Source organism: Mirounga angustirostris, unplaced genomic scaffold (assembly GCF_029215605.1).
Source record: "Mirounga angustirostris isolate CCGP_5_RB_7025 unplaced genomic scaffold, mMirAng1.0.hap1 SCAF_9, whole genome shotgun sequence".
In the NCBI taxonomy this organism is placed as follows: domain Eukaryota; kingdom Metazoa; phylum Chordata; class Mammalia; order Carnivora; family Phocidae; genus Mirounga; species Mirounga angustirostris.
The window spans coordinates 38,902,585-38,917,728 of record NW_026991717.1 but is presented as its reverse complement, the minus strand read 5'-3'; the positions used below and the strand labels follow the sequence as shown (position 1 = coordinate 38,917,728).

The 15,144-nt window shown below is 56.4% G+C and overlaps 1 protein-coding gene across 5 annotated transcripts in view; it reads left to right on the top strand.

The window, feature by feature from the left end:
- The window catches only part of SMAD3 (SMAD family member 3), a 271,331-nt gene extending 256,400 nt beyond the window's left edge, over positions 1 to 14,931 (top strand). For 4 of the 5 annotated variants that reach the window (XM_054513459.2, XM_064570262.1, XM_045899817.3 and 1 more), the window contains 4 exons: positions 3,373 to 3,585; positions 5,575 to 5,712; positions 8,092 to 8,236; positions 10,696 to 14,931. In XM_054513459.2, coding sequence (XP_054369434.1) covers positions 3,373 to 3,585; positions 5,575 to 5,712; positions 8,092 to 8,236; positions 10,696 to 10,819 — 620 coding nt within the window. In that variant the 3' untranslated portion in view covers positions 10,820 to 14,931. The remainder of the gene's footprint in view (positions 1 to 3,372; positions 3,586 to 5,574; positions 5,713 to 8,091; positions 8,237 to 10,695) is intronic. The other variant, XM_064570263.1, reaches the window with a different exon arrangement.
- The last annotated feature ends 213 nt before the right edge of the window (positions 14,932 to 15,144 follow it).

Genomic DNA, 15,144 nt, shown 5'->3' with positions numbered 1-15,144 from the left:
GTGACCTGGGGTCGGTGGGGGGGGGGGGACTGGCAGCGGGGACCGTGGGGGTCCCTGGGGACTGGAGTGTGGTGTCTCCGGGACGGGAGGTCACGCTGCCTGCCACAGGTGAGGTGGGCCCAGGTGAAGGCAGTTCATTCACATCCTGACCTTCAGCCTTTGCAACTTCAATGTTTTGCCCACCCCCCGCTTTTGATTCATAGTAGAAAGTTGATTTCCCCCTTCTGTCCCCCCTCCTTTTCCTTTACCGGATTTGGATCTCTTACACATGTTTTTAATAGGCATCCCTTAATCCAAGTGTTGCCTTCTGGGTTTTATTCTGTTTTCTTTTCCTTAAACAAAACAGAAAGTCTACGCCAGCTTGGAATAGGGCTCGAAACCCAAGCCAGCCAGCACCGTTAGGCTGGCAGGGGGCCAGCCGTGAATTAAGTGCCCCCCCGCCACTCGAGAAGCCTGGCCGATACCACGCTGGTGGGGGCAGGGGGCGGAGGGCAGCGCGAGCTGGAGGTTCCTGCGTCTCCAACACCTCTACTCTGGGAAGGGCGATTAGCACAGACTCAGCAGTCTAGCCGGGAGCAGGGCAGTGTGCAGGGGGCGGCCTTGGGCACGTGCCATTGTCTAGCCTGCCGGGTGTGCCGAGTCTTTGGCCTGAAGAAGCAAAACCACTGTCAGGGAGTCAAGTGCCCTTAGCCCTGTAGAGTCGTCCTCCCAGAGGAGCCTCTGAGTGGCATGTCTTCAGGTCCTTTTCAAGAAGCAACCTTATGCAAAATGGCCTCTTCGTTTGTTGGAAGACTCTTGGAATTCAGGCTGGCTGGCCTGACGGATGTGGGAGGAGAGGTTGCCACCTGATTCCTTAAAAGATTTCTTTTGAGACTTAGGGCCAGGACAAGCTTTGTTCCCCTGCAGAACTTGTAAGCATTATCTGTTCACAACCAGAGCCATGTAGCATAAGATGCTCCCTTTTTGCCTTGTCTGCTAGGAAGCTCAGAGCCAAGCTGAGTGCTCTGTCAGTAGCTATAGCCCATGGTTATCCTGTTTATAATGTTCTCCTTTCCCGAGTCCTGACTGTTTCTCTTGTACTTAACCATGGTGTGGATAAGTCTTTGGGGTGGGAAAAAAAATGAGGACATACATGCTGTTTAAAAAATAGGTTGCCATTTAAGGCAGAACCCAGAGGTGGTGACCATACATTTTGGTCTGCAGCACCCCCTTGCAGAAGTTCCTTGAGGAAGCAGCTGAGAGGTGCCAGGAGGGACAGAGGTGAAAGGCAGGACTTTTAGTTGTTTGTGGAGACTTGTGAATACGTGGCTGGGGGCACTGCTCCGGGTCAGTCCTGCTTCTGAACACAGGCCAGCTCATCCGTACCCTTCAGACTTTGCCTTGGCCTGACTGCACTGCTCTCCCCCCAACTCCCCAAACTAGCATCTCCTTAATTATGTGTCAGGCTTCCGAGTCCAGCGTTTTCCACCACACTGTCCAGTGTGTATCTGTAAGTTGCAGGGATGTTTGGATAAGGGCTCAGATCTGCTTGGGGGGCCTCTTGGGTTAGGACCCCAAGCCTGTCTCTGATTCTGAGATGCCTCAAAGCCCACATTTCCCCTGAGTGGTTCTGGCACCGTGTTACCCGATGGGTGGCCTGTGGCTTTTCTTCCTTTGATGGGTAGGCTGTGCCAGGGTTCCTGGGAGCCAAGCGCTCTCTCTCCTGTCTGGACTAAGCCCAGGGGGTGCTGGAAGGCTTTGTAATTTGGGGTGAGGACTCTGTTCTGTACTTTACCAGGGAAGCCAGGGCCAGCGCAGATCAGCCCTAGCTGCCTCTCCAGGCTGACCCACGCCAGCTGCACAGTGACCTGGATGGTCTGCGCTAGATGTGTCCCAGGAAAACTACAGTCACTCTCCAGGCCAGGAAGGCTCACACAGCAAGGCCAGCAGAACCTGCCCCTGGGCGCTGGTGCTCCGCAGCCCCTGCTCAGCACCTCTGGCCTCAGACACGTTGCCTGACCCCTTTGAGTGCTTGGATTATACTTGGATTTCTTGGGCTTTTTTTTTTAAGGTCTCCAAAGCAACATAGCTCACATTTTAGTGACCACATTGTTTAGAATATAGCTTATCTCATTGGAATGTCGAAGCATCGAGTGACGCCAGAGCTGGATGTGGCCCGTGTGGCTCAACCCAACCTCCGGGACACAGGCCACAAGCCCTGGTCGCCCCTGCCCCGTCACTCCTCCCTCCCCCATTAAAAGTAGCTTCGATCCCCTGCCTTCCCTCATCTTCCCCTCCCTCTCCCCTGGGAAGAGAGGAAAGGGCGCTTTGCCTCCCCTGCAGCGGAGGCCAGGACAGGAGCAGGACGTACTCAGGTTCACGTACATCATCAGTTCTAATCGTCAGCACCACGTAGCGAGTGCTTGAGGCGTGCCCCGCACTTCGTGGTTCCTCCCGGTCCATCCGCAGATAGCGGCCGAGGTAAAGAGGGCTCCCCGCCCCGTGGCTGCCGGGAGCCATGTGGAGGCTGAAGCTCCGAGCTGCCCTGGTTTGCTCACAGTCGCGCAGCTGGTCCGTGCCCCAGCGCCGAGTGCCTTCCAGGCCGCCTGGCGTTGAAGCTTGCACTCCATGACTTGGCTGACCCTCGAAGGCAGTGGTTTTCACCCAGGGGCTCTTCTGCTCCCTCAAAGATAGCCGGCACTGTCTGGGGCCATGTGTCCCTGTCCCGGCTTGGGCGGGAGAGACGGATGTGTGCCACTGAGAATTTCTTTTCGGTGACTTGGCATCTTAGCCACCTGGACAGACAGCATGTGGAGACATTTGGAAGATAGTTTCTCTAGTAAGAGCCGTGGACCTGGTTCACTCTGTGGGCCGAGCCTGTGTGGTCGGAGGCCCAGCGCCCTGTGCAGGCCCCTGGGCTGCGCCAGCCTTGTCATTTTACAGGCTCCGTCGCTGCCGCTCCACAGGCTAGGAGGGCCCGAGACCAGGCAGAGCCGAAAGCTGAAAGCCCTTTGGGAGGCCGAGATCACCATGGGACTCCGGGGGGTGGCCGCGTGGGTGGCATGGCGCCCCCGGGGAACCTGCCAGGCCTGTCCAGCGGGCTTGCCCAGGTGCTGGGTGGTGCCTGGCCCTCCTTGAAGACCGCTCCAACCCAAGGCCAGCCAGACAGACAGGGCCTCTGTGAGCTAAGACTAAATGAAAGCGGCCAGGCTAGTGGAAGGCTTTTCCAAACACTAGAGCATTGGATCCTGCAAGTTTAATGCAAGGCACGAGCTTCGGGGATCATAACCCTCGGAGGGGTACAGAAACAGCCTTACGGAGCATCCAGGGGAGCTCGCTGAGCAGCAGGCGACCTGGGGGCCCTTGACCCAGTAGCCTGGCCTGTCTCCCCAGACCTGCAGCCTGTCACCTACTGCGAGCCGGCCTTCTGGTGCTCCATCTCCTACTATGAGCTGAACCAGCGCGTTGGGGAGACATTCCACGCCTCGCAGCCCTCCATGACAGTGGATGGCTTCACCGACCCCTCCAACTCGGAGCGCTTCTGCCTGGGGCTGCTCTCCAACGTCAACAGGAACGCAGCCGTGGAGCTCACGCGGAGGCACATCGGTAAGGGCGCCCCGTCTCCCCATCCACCCCTCCTGCCCCTGCCCAGCAGCCCCAGCAGCCTCTGCCCAGAACCGACCTGCCCCTGCTGTGCCGCACCTCCTGGGACCTGGGGAGAGGACCCACTCCCCCAGCCAGCCCCCAAACTCTGTATTGCCCCCTTTAGGGGCCAGACCAGAAGAGTTCACATTGCTTGGTCATTCCCATTCAGAAACACAGATTAAGTCTGAAGAGGGGAAAGCCATGGAGGAAAACACTCAACTTGAGGGGACAAGAATGGCAAATCTATGAAAAGGGCAACATATGTATCTTAATAAACATACCCCTAAAGTACTGATAGGGGATAGGTAGGCGGTGTCCGTTTTTAACGAACGATCTTTTATTTGTTAATTTCATATACAACTATTCTAGGCTGCCAGACCAGCCCTGGTGCTAACATTCTGCCTTCTAACATCCAGAACGTAGTAGGAGACCACTTGGCTTAGGGAAGAAGGAGCTGTGTGTGTGTCACTTGGATATTCATAATTTTGAGATCCTGAGTCCATCAGAAGGCCATCTCCACACTTGGAGACGGTGTAATAGGGTCCTGTCAGCCCAGAGCCCCCGGGGGTTGGCTCCAGGGCAAACTCCGGAGCTGGGCAGGACAGCAGGGGGTCTGGTCCTAAGTGAACCAGAGCACCCTTGATCTTGTTCTTACTATATCTTGGATTTTCATGGACGATTTCATTTGAGGAGAGGATTTTATGGTTAAGAGAAGAAAAGTTTGGAAGCCATGGGTCTGGGCCTGGGTGCTCGTTCTCCAGGGAATAACCTGCTGCCCAGGGGACAGCAGAGCCTTGCAGAGGCCACACCATGTGACCTAGTTGGTGACAAACAGCCCCCTGCCACTGAGCCTGCAGCCTTCCCAGACAGCCTCCCCATTTGTTTTACTTTAAAAAAGATACTGATCCTGGGTGGCATCCATAGGTGTTTACCTATTCTCCTTATGCTCCTTTACATTTTAAAAATAGTTCCCAAATTACCAAAACAAAACACATTTTTGTTCTTTCCGTTGGGGTCTTCCCGCCTCTGCCTCTGCTCTTGACGGACATAACCCAGCGGCCCCTCCTTGTGGACCCCAAGTCTGCCCGTACCCCGCATGTCTGTGACACTGGGTCTTGTAGCACCCCCCAAGGAGAAAGGGGCACTGGGGCCATGGCGGGTTGAGGAGGCAGAATTCCCAGAGACCCCCTGGTTTCTACCCCGCTGGACGCCGTGCCTGTAGAATCTGGCTCCGTCCTCCAGCCCTCGGAGCCTCTTCCCCAGAAGGCAACAGAGGCCTTCCTGTGCAGGAGAAGAGAACCTCCCCGGCCGAGAGCAGAACTCATCGTCAGAGTGTTTACGTAACTGCTTGCTCGGACCGCAGAGCCAATTAAAAATAATTTCTGTCCATGTGGAATAGATTTTTAAGAGATGGAGGAAAAGTGAATGACATAAACCTGTGGAATGTTGTAGAAAAATGCACGGGGGAGAGAACGTACGGGGGTGGCATGAAGCCATCGCTGTCCTCAAGGGCTCCTGGGAGTCTGCTCAGGAGGAGCTCTGCGGGTCTGCTGCGTGTCCATGGCAGTGGCCGCGGTAGCCGCTCACGCTTGGCGGGCGCTCGCCGTGTGCGCCTCAGCCACCCTGTGAGGCGCGTGTTACCATCGCCCCATCTCCCAGGCGGAGAAACTGAGGCTCAGGGGCTGAGTAACTTGATGCTGGCCGACGGCTCGTCCGCGGCGGAGGCTGTTAGGCAGACTTACCCCGTGCCCCTTCGCCTCGTCATCCGCCACCTCCAGCGTCAGGGACCCAGTGCCGCCCCCACGTCCCCTGTGCGGGTTTAAGCTTGGGCCCTGGGTCCCGCTGGCCTGGTGAGACGCAGAGCAGCAGCCCGTCGGAGCCCGGCTGCAGCTGTCCCCCTCGCGAGCCTCCGCTGGTCCCGCCGGGCCAGTCTGACCCACATCTCCCTAGGGCGCGGCGTGCGGCTGTACTACATCGGAGGGGAGGTCTTCGCAGAGTGCCTCAGCGACAGCGCCATCTTTGTGCAGTCTCCCAACTGTAACCAGCGCTACGGCTGGCACCCGGCCACTGTCTGCAAGATCCCCCCAGGTACGCGCCTGGGCCGCCGGGCGGGTTCTCCTTCCTCTTCTGCTCCTCCGTGCTGCCACCGGCGGCCTGGCGGTGCCTCGCTCGGGTCTTTTCCGCGTCTGCCTGCCCTGCTGCGCTCTCCTTGACCCTGCGGGGGGCAGCGGCAGCCTCCGGCGGGCCTGCCTCTGATCCGTGCGTCCCTGCTCGTTGCCTTGGGCACACAGGGGCTCAGGCGCTGTGCTTTCCCCCTTCGCTCCACGAACTCGCACGGCATGTGGGCGCCGCGCCAGGTGCTTGAGGGAGACGGAGGGCTCCGGGAGGCCCTGCTGCTGTCCCCACAGGCCTTGCAGGCCAGCTGAGGGCACAAGACAAAGACACGAATGGGTTTAATACAAGGAAGGGTACTAAGTACCAGGCAAGCAGCACGGATAAGGTGCTCTCGGAGCCAGGGAGCAAAACTCATTGAACCCTTGGGATGGATCAGGGAAGGCTCCATGGAGGAGGCACGCAGGCATTGCAGGCTGGTCGGCATTCGACACAGGGTGACCGGCGGGGGCGCGTGGGACCTTGAAGGGCATTCCAAGCAGAGGGAACAATACGGGCCAGAGCCCGGAGGTGACGGAGGGTAGGGCACATACGGTGGCACTGGCTGGAGATGCCGTGTAAGAGACAGGAAATGTTTAGAAAGCATGATGGGGCCAGGCCACAGGAGGCCGTGAGAAAGTTGTGCTTTCACTCTGGGGAGCTCTTGCGGGTTTTCTGAGTGGAGCTGATGAATCCCACCCGTGCTCCAAGAAAGGCTGTCTGGCTGCACCCCAGAGGGTGGCGTGGAGAGGGCCACGGCCATGCAGCAACACGGGCAGAGACGGGCCCCGTCCGGGCCTCTGGACTTACAAAACCAAGGCCCAGAGCCCCGGCCGAGCCCGCTTGGCCCCGGCACGCAGCGCCAGGCCGTGCTGCTGGCCGAGCGCGGGCTGGGACCGGCGGGTACTGTGCGCGGCACGCGTTTCCTCGTCTCAGTAGCAGATGCTCTAGCGGAGCCGTGGGCTCTGGGCAGGGCCAGCCTAGGAAGGCAGAAGGTCTGAATGAACAGCGCTCTCGGTTTCCTGCGCATTGTGTGGTCGCGTTTACAGAAGACATCAATAGCTTTGCTCTCACTTAGCCCTCTCCAATTATCCTGGCTCCTCAGGCGAGGAGACGAGTTCAGAGAGGTTGAGCCACCTGCCCCAAGGCACACAGCTGGGCAGTGGCTGAGCCGGGATGAGCCACGGGGCCGTGTGGCCCCCGAGTCTAGTGCTCCTGCGCTTCTTGCTGCCCCAGGGTCACCACACTTCCCTTGGAGAAGATGAGAACCCGAAGCCCGGTTGTGTTCCTGGCATTGTGACCACTCCCGTCCCCAGCCCTTCCCCCACCTTTTTGGTGAGGGGGCCGTGGTGGGGTTTGTTAGCTCATAGACCATCAGAGCTGGGAGGACCTCAGAGGCCGGGCTTCCAAAGAGAAAGTGACCAGCCCAGAGTCACACGGCAAGATTAGGAGTCCAGTGTTGGCCCGTTAATAAACGTCGCCTTAGCTCACCTTCTGGGTATTCCCAGCATGTGCTGTTGTCTTTCTTTTTCTGACTGACACATTCCTGGCACCCGGGCGGTAGGACTTCAGGAAGATTTATTATAAACTTTATTTGGGCCTGTCTCTGGTTTTACTGCCTGGAGAGTTAGACACACGTCTTCACTTTGCTGCAAATGTCACCCTGACCCAGCCCTGTGCCCAAAGGCCAAAATGTGGCCCCAGTCTCGTGCTCCTTCCTGGTCCCAGGTGGCTTCACCAGGGAAGCCTGGGTGGAAGGTACCCTGGGACCCTCTGCCGAGCGTCCTGTTGGAGCGACAGGCTGAGGAAGGAGCCCTTCCTCTGGCCTGCTTCCCCTCCGTCTGATGTCAAGGGCTCCTGCTCCCCAGGCGGTCAGCCATGCCTCCCACAGCCGTGGGCATTCTGGCTTGGGCACCTTCTCTCTCTGGTCCCTGGAGTCCTGCCTTGGCCCTCTTGCCCAGGGCAAGGCCCAGCTCTCCAAACCATCTCTCTTGTTGTTGGTAGCCTACTTTAGAGTCTTCCTCTGAGTTCCCTGGCTCCAGGAGCTGGAGCTTACAGGCCAGTGTTGAATCCACCCGTGTGTGTCAGCCACACCTCTCCATTGAGGTGAGGATGGCTTAGGGCAGGGACCGAGGGGGCCTGTCCCTAGCGTGGTGCTGAGTGTCGAGTGTGGGGCTAGTGCACGGAAAACTGTGTGCCACTTGAGCCCGGTGAGGTATGCCATTCTGGATGACCCAGGGGTGGCTTCAGCCAGGAGTGGGGCACTGGACACGTATGCCTCTGTCCCCACGAGTGCTGTTTTTGTTCTCTTGGCAGGGTGCAACCTGAAGATCTTCAACAACCAGGAGTTTGCCGCCCTCCTGGCTCAGTCCGTCAACCAGGGCTTCGAGGCGGTCTACCAGTTGACGCGGATGTGTACCATCCGCATGAGCTTCGTCAAAGGCTGGGGAGCAGAATACAGGTCAGGTCTGGGTGCCACATATCATGGGGACCTGAGTGCACATGACTCAAACAGCAGAGCAGGGGCCCCTCAGAGATGAGCTAGGCCACCCTCGCCCCAAAGAGCAGAGGCCAAGGATCAGTGGCCGTGGCCTGGCAGGCCGGGAGGGCCCGAGCCACACTGGATAAGGAAGAGCCAGGCACTTTGGTTTCTCAAACACCATAAACACACATGTTCTAGTTCTTCCTCACCACCACCCTGGGCGGGGACGCTGGCATCACCCCCGGTGCATGGATGAGGGGACCAAGGCCCAGGGAGGGAAAGTGACTTGCCTGAAGTCACATCGTTAGCGGAAAAGCTGAGCCTAGAACTGTGCCTCTTGGCTGCTTCCTCGTTGTTCATTTTGGGCAGATGGTTTTAGGACGACCCTCTCCAGGGAGTTGTCTTCATCCTGTTCTTCCCTCCTCTGGGGCTCCGCCCCTGGGTGACCCTGAGGCTCTCCGGTATTAAAATTGAGAGGCGGATGGGAGAAGATTTGGGAAGTCATAAAGGAACAGTTTACTTGCTAAGAAAGCGTTTTTTCAGAATTTCAGATATTGGTTTAAACATGGCACTGGTCGGGTCTACCTGGTCAGTGCTGTCGAATCTCTCAGAACATTCTGGTTTGGGTTTAGCGAATCTGGTCCCTTTTCTTTCCACACCTAGACAGGATGTGTGCAAGGGCCAGGGCCATGTCCCCCTCCTGCCTCCGGCTTCCGCGCCAGACGCAGAGGTGCCCACATGTCAGCTGGGGCCAGCGCTTTGCAAGTGACTCCCCGCTTCTCTTCATTTTTCCAGATGTTTGGAATCCATTTTGTTTTGTAGTCATTCTGCACCCAGGCCAAACCCATTTCAATATTGGCTCTGGGCCACCGTTTGTAATGAAATCCAGATGAGCATGACTTATGGAAAGTCAGATTCTCATTAGAGTATTTCGGCCCGTAAAGTCCTCTTCTCTTTACGGTATTTTAGCTGCTCTGCCCTGTGTCTGCCCCACAGGACCAGGGAACACAGCACCTTGGTCTGTGGGGGTCTCTCTGAAATCCAGGATGAGTGACCAACTGAGAACTTACAGCCCAGTTATGATGGCCTGAGGCGATGAGCCCAGGCCCAAAGGCCCAGCCCGAGAGAGATTTTAGCCCACCTTTTGGCCCTGGCTGAAACCAGTTACGGGTCCAGAGTAAAATGTTTTAAAATTAGTATTTTTCTTTTAGTGGGGAAGGGAAATACTTAGATGGACCCCATTGGAAAAGAGCCAGAGAGAGGTCCTTTTGCTTTTTCCTACACCCAGACTTCAGTCCAGAGGACTGCACTCAGGCACCACGGGTCAGAGAGGCACCCCGGGGTCCACGAGGCCATCTAGAAACCTCCACCTGGGCCCAGCGTAGGCCAAGCAAGGCGGGCAGTGGTCTTGAGTGAGCAGCCCTCAAGCTGGCACAGCACCGTGGCCCTCCAGCTCCGAGTGCTGGGAAGAAGCCCCTCGGTGGCGGAAGCCTTTCCCTGGGGGCCCTGTGTCACCACTCGGGACATGCTGCCAACACGCTGGGTCCTGGGCGGCCCACCACGTCCCTGCCACCTGGCAGCCCCACAGAGCAGCCTAACGGGCGGGTGCGGCCCCTTCCCAGAACAGTCTTGCCCTCCTTCTGCCTCTGTGCCAGAGAGAGTAAGGTTTCGTCCCTCCTGTGAGATGGCCAAAAGCGGCGAGGGCCCCGGGCGCAGGCCTCCCGCCTCCAGCCTGTACCAGCGCCCCCGGCCGGGGCAGATAGTCTTTGCTCACTGCAGGCCGTTGGGAGCTCGCCTGCGGGCTGCGTCATCAGCCAGCCAGTGCTTTGGGGAAAAGAAACGTGTGGTGTGCCTTGGTTTTTTCCAGTAATTGTTCCATGGCTCGCTCTGCTCGTAAGATTTTCCAAAATAAGGCCATAGATGGGAATTATATCAGCACATTGGGAACTGATGGCATGTGGATTCTGTCGGCGCTTTGCAAACAACACCCTCCATCAGACAGACACACGTCATCATGGCCTGCCGGGACTGGGCCTGGGGCTGGAGATGCGGCTGCCCATTCACGGCAGATGGGACCCTGGGAGACCTTTGCTCAGGCTGGAAGTTCTTCACTGGGGGGGCCTGTCCCAGAAACAGGTGGGCAAGTGGGATACCCTGGAATTTGCCTCACATGTTTAGCCCTTGAAGGGCTATCTCCTTCCCCATGAGGAGAACCTGACTTACTCAAGGCTCTTCCTAGTTGGAGGAGTTTGGCCTGGCAGTCTCAGCCATTTATTGGGACCTCCTCTAGAGCTGGGTCTAGCAAGGCGCCACGGACCTATCTCTGGCTCTGGGAAGAAGACTTTCACCAAAGCAGGAAAAGATATTCTGACTTGTAGGTGTGTCCTTCTGGACATTTTTGAAGTCTCCCACCCCACCCCTCTCCCTGTATCTTGCAGGAGACAGACTGTGACCAGCACCCCCTGCTGGATCGAGCTGCACCTAAATGGGCCTTTGCAGTGGCTTGACAAGGTCCTCACCCAGATGGGCTCCCCAAGCATCCGCTGTTCCAGTGTGTCTTAGAGACGTTGGGTGTGAAGGGGGAGGGTGGGGGGAGGGCGGGCTTGGGGGGAAAAGGCCGCGTAAGAGGTGGAGAAAATTGGAACTCAACTCACCATTGTCAACGAAGAAGAAATTTTTCTCCCTCCAATCAAAGCGGCCCCAACCTGTTTTCCAAAACGCAAAAGCAAATCCAGAGATGGATTTTCTGAACAGCTGTGTCTGCCGAACCCATTTGCCCTTTGGCCCCCACCTGCCCCCTCCTCCCAGCCCCCTTCTCTTTTAATGACAGCAGTCTGGGATGTCACTGTCCAACAGGAAATGGCCATCGGTTCCGGACTGGAGTGTGAAACTCACCTTGGGTGTTCTAGGTAGGGTGGAGCCTGCAGGGGCGGGAGGGGCGGGAGCGGACCTGGAGCCTAGCCCTCTGGCACTTGTAACAAACGCTTCAGCGGGGCATTCCTGAGCCCCAGCCTCCAGCAGGCCGTCACCCCAGGAGCCGGATTGGCGAGGGGAGGGGGGCTCGCCTGTCCCTCTCCTCTCGGAGCGTACTGAGAAGGGTGAGCCAGTGTGTTCAGAACATGCACACGGGGCCGGGGGGGGGGGGGGAGTTGGTGGGACACCTCGTCTCGTAAACTTGTCCTTTCTCACTCTGACGGTTGGGGGGCCCGCCGAGGCTCGGCGCGTGCGCAGTGTATGGTTTCTCTTCTCATGTCAATCTCCGAGATTGACGTGCAGTCACGTGAAGCAGGAGGCAGCCGCGGCGTCAGCGGCGCCTGAGCTGAGGCTGCCCTCCGCTGTGTGGGTCTCCAGTCCTCTGGAAGAGCGCGCTTGCTATTCTCATGCATCCGGCTCTCTTGGTTTACATAGTTGCATTAATTGAATGAGCTTTATCGGATGCTCATTTGAATGTTTATATTAAAAAAAAAAAAAATCCCGGGTTGGCACATTGGGAAACCAGCGTGAGGGGCCCAGCAAGCTCTCTCTCAAGGTGAAGCTTTTCCAGGTTTTGTTGAGAAGACACCTGCCAGCACTTCTGGAAACTGAAATTAACAGAAGCAAATTCACCAGAAGGGAAAAATCTCAGGCCAACATAGACAAATGAAAAGGGCTATTAAATTTTTTTTTTTTTACACCTTTGAAAATTGGAGGCTTGGTGCGCAGAGGTCGGCCATCTTTCCCCTGGGACGTACGATTATCTAGCTCGCGGCGGCGGATCCTCAGTGACAACTCTAGCAGTTGTGTTGTAGAAGAAGTACTGCTCCCGGTGGCAATTAGTGAGGAAACTGTTATAAATTATTTTAACTGGAAAAAAAGCCCTCCTTTTCGACTGGCCTTTTGCCGAATACAGCAGACAACATTGCCGCTTGCAATTGGTACTTTATTCCTCGTTTTTGTATGAAATGACTTTATCCCATCTTTTTTTGCATGGATTTCTACCAGGAAAAGGGATTTCCCATGGAAGTCCTGTCTTATTCCCGGTGAAGGGGAGAAAATGTCTACTGGCAGGTATGAATCTCAAATGTGACGGCATTTCTGATGCCTTATGGAGACGCTGGGGGCCTCCCGGTGCCTCCCCGGCAGGATCCTAATGCCTCTGCAGCTCTAGCCTTATGGTTTCGAGGTAGGAGAGCTGCTCTCCAGGCTCCCCGAGGACACAGGAAGAGAGGGGAGGAGCCCCGTGCCAGACCTATGCTGGTCTTTTCGTGGGGCTGTGGACACAGAACCCAGAGACCCCACACAGCCGCTCTCCCCCCGAGAGGGTCAGCTTCTGCAGGTCCGGAGTTGGCCTGCTGTGAAACGCTCTGCGCCCTGCTGCTTCCAGCAAGCCGTCTGAACCTCCCGGATGTGCACGCACGCTCCTGGTCAGGGCTGAGACTCGGGGGGGGCGTGTTCCACTGTGGCCTCCGCTGGTGCCGTCGTGCCCTCCCCCAGAAGCCAGGACAGCGGTTTCTGAGGGCCTGCGTTCTCCACCGGCTTCCTCTCCTCCGAGGCCTTCCTCGGGCACCCAGCTGTCCTCCCGTTTCTTGGGGACTAGCTTCAGGTACAGCCCAGTCTGGGCCATCCGGTGGCTGTGCCCGGATGGTGTCTCGGCCCCCTTGATGCTCAGGGCTGAGGGCTCCTTTTAGGAGGCATGAAGTTTCAGTTTTGTTTCTCCAAAAGCTTACTTGGCCCCTCTTCTTTATAGACTAGACTCCTGGAGGAGGATGTAAGAGGAAGAGATTCAGTCAGACCCAGAGGTGAGGACGTGGTGCCCTTCCCATCAGAGAGGCTGCAGCTGTGTTCTTGGGGGGAGGGGGGGGTGCTGTGTCCTATTAGCATCCTTCAAGTCACAAAGCTGGTTCTTGGTTTGAAAATCCTGTTGTAGGAATGGCATTTACACATTAAAAAGAACCTTTTAAAGGACAATTGAAGGGGCAAGAGAAAATAGGGCAGTCTAGGTGGGGTGGAGGGCAGTTTTAAGTGTCGTTGGCGGGGCTCCCTGCCCAGTCACCTTCACCCTGGGGCTGGGGCTGCCCCTGACCCCGAGGAGCTAGCCCTGGGCCTGAGATCCTTGGCTGCGCCCTGCCCCCAGGAGCCAACTTCCCTTCCCTCCCCCCGCCCCAATTTTATTTAGTAACTTGGGTCCTTCCAGCACAAAGTGGGTGGCTGCCCCAGCGGCTTCGGGTTACGGCCTGTGCTGGACCATCATCTCAGTTGGCCACCTTCCTGGCGGGCTGTAGACGATCTGACATTTTGAGACAAGCCGAGAGTCAGGAGCGGGGACTTTGACTCTTCTCTTAGGAAGCACACACACACGCAAGGGCAAGGCTGCTGGCAGACTTTCCCATCGTCCTTATGTTGTCTGTGTTGTATTTTTTTTTATTGACCGTGGTGATTTTTTAAATCATTAATGTATTGGAATGAGCTGTAGCCCATATCTCGTGCTTAGTTTTTTTCTCCATCTTCTCTTGGCTTCCTAGAGTTTGGACCTATTCCAGGGCTAAGGGCTTTTACTCAAACCGCAGGAAAAGGCTTTAAGTAGCGTGTGCATGTCATGCATGCATATATGTAGTCTGGGGAGAAGGCAGATAGGGTTCAGCCTGGGTCCTGAGCTCACCTGCGGCCCCTCTCTGTCATCCTTAAAAGGATGAGGGAGGAAAAGGAATCTGGGACTGTTCCCAGGACGGTTTCCAAGGGGATTACCCGTAGCAAGAGCGGGCCTGAGTTGTTTAGTTCTGGACTGTGTGACTTTTTAAGTGGCAGAGTTGGCCCCAAGATCTACATGTGTCCCCACTTTACTAGAAGAAAACCGCAACACAGCTGCGTTGTACCATTTTTTGTGGCATGAATGTTCCCTCCTAGATCATCCTTTTAAGGAGCATCAACTACTTCCCCAGAGGGTGGGAAAGCAAAACACGTACACAAGAGGCTGGGGCTCCGACGGCAGGCAGTGGGGAAATGACATGCAGGCAACTTTCCAGAAACACAGCTCGCCCATCAACTCGCCGATCGTGTAAACTGGATTGAGAGACGCTCTCAGTGATTCTGTAATTGATTTTTTTTATGCTGATGTACACTCTAGCATTCTGGTGTTTTTATATTTATGTAATAATTTCTTAAAACCATTCAAGACAGAGAACTATTTAATTTTTTTGAAGAAAGTTGGAAAGGTCTCTCCTCCCCAGGACCGTGGCTGGGAAGAGTCAGGGGCCCAGCGGCTCAGCATCCAGAAGCAGCCACCGCCCCCCCCCCCCCCGGGGGGCTGGCTAAGCATGTGGCAGCATGTACAAACAGGCAGCTCGGAGTCACCTGCAGGCTCTCCCCCCCAGGGATGGAGCCTGAGCCCCCTCCCTCCCCTTCTTCACTCACCTCCCTGCTGCTGTTGCAACGAGGCTGTTCCGGACTCTCTCTGGTGATGTGTATTGGGGTGGGGGGAACAGAGTGTGGAGGATGCTGATGGCCTTCACTTCTCAGCCAGCCTGACCTTTGAATACCTTTGTAAAAAGCATGTATGTATTTATAGTGTTTTAGATTTTTCTAACTTTTGTATCTTAAGAGCAGAGCACCTGTTTAAGCATTGTACCCCTATTGTTAAAGATCTATGTCCTCTCTTTCCCCTGTAAGTGCCCTTCTAATAAACTTTTCATTGGAAAGCTCCTGGCACAGGAGCTCAATCTCTTCTTGCGGGGTGGGGAGAAGATTTTAAAGGGAGCCCCGAGGGATTCCAGGGGCTTCAGCAATGTCTCCAGCACCCCCATTCTGCAACAGCCTCTTTCACTTACCCAGGGTACTCTGCAGGGCCAGCCTGCCCTCCAGCGACACCAGGCGCCTCCCCCTCGCTTCCCACGTCTAAGTCGCTTCCCACG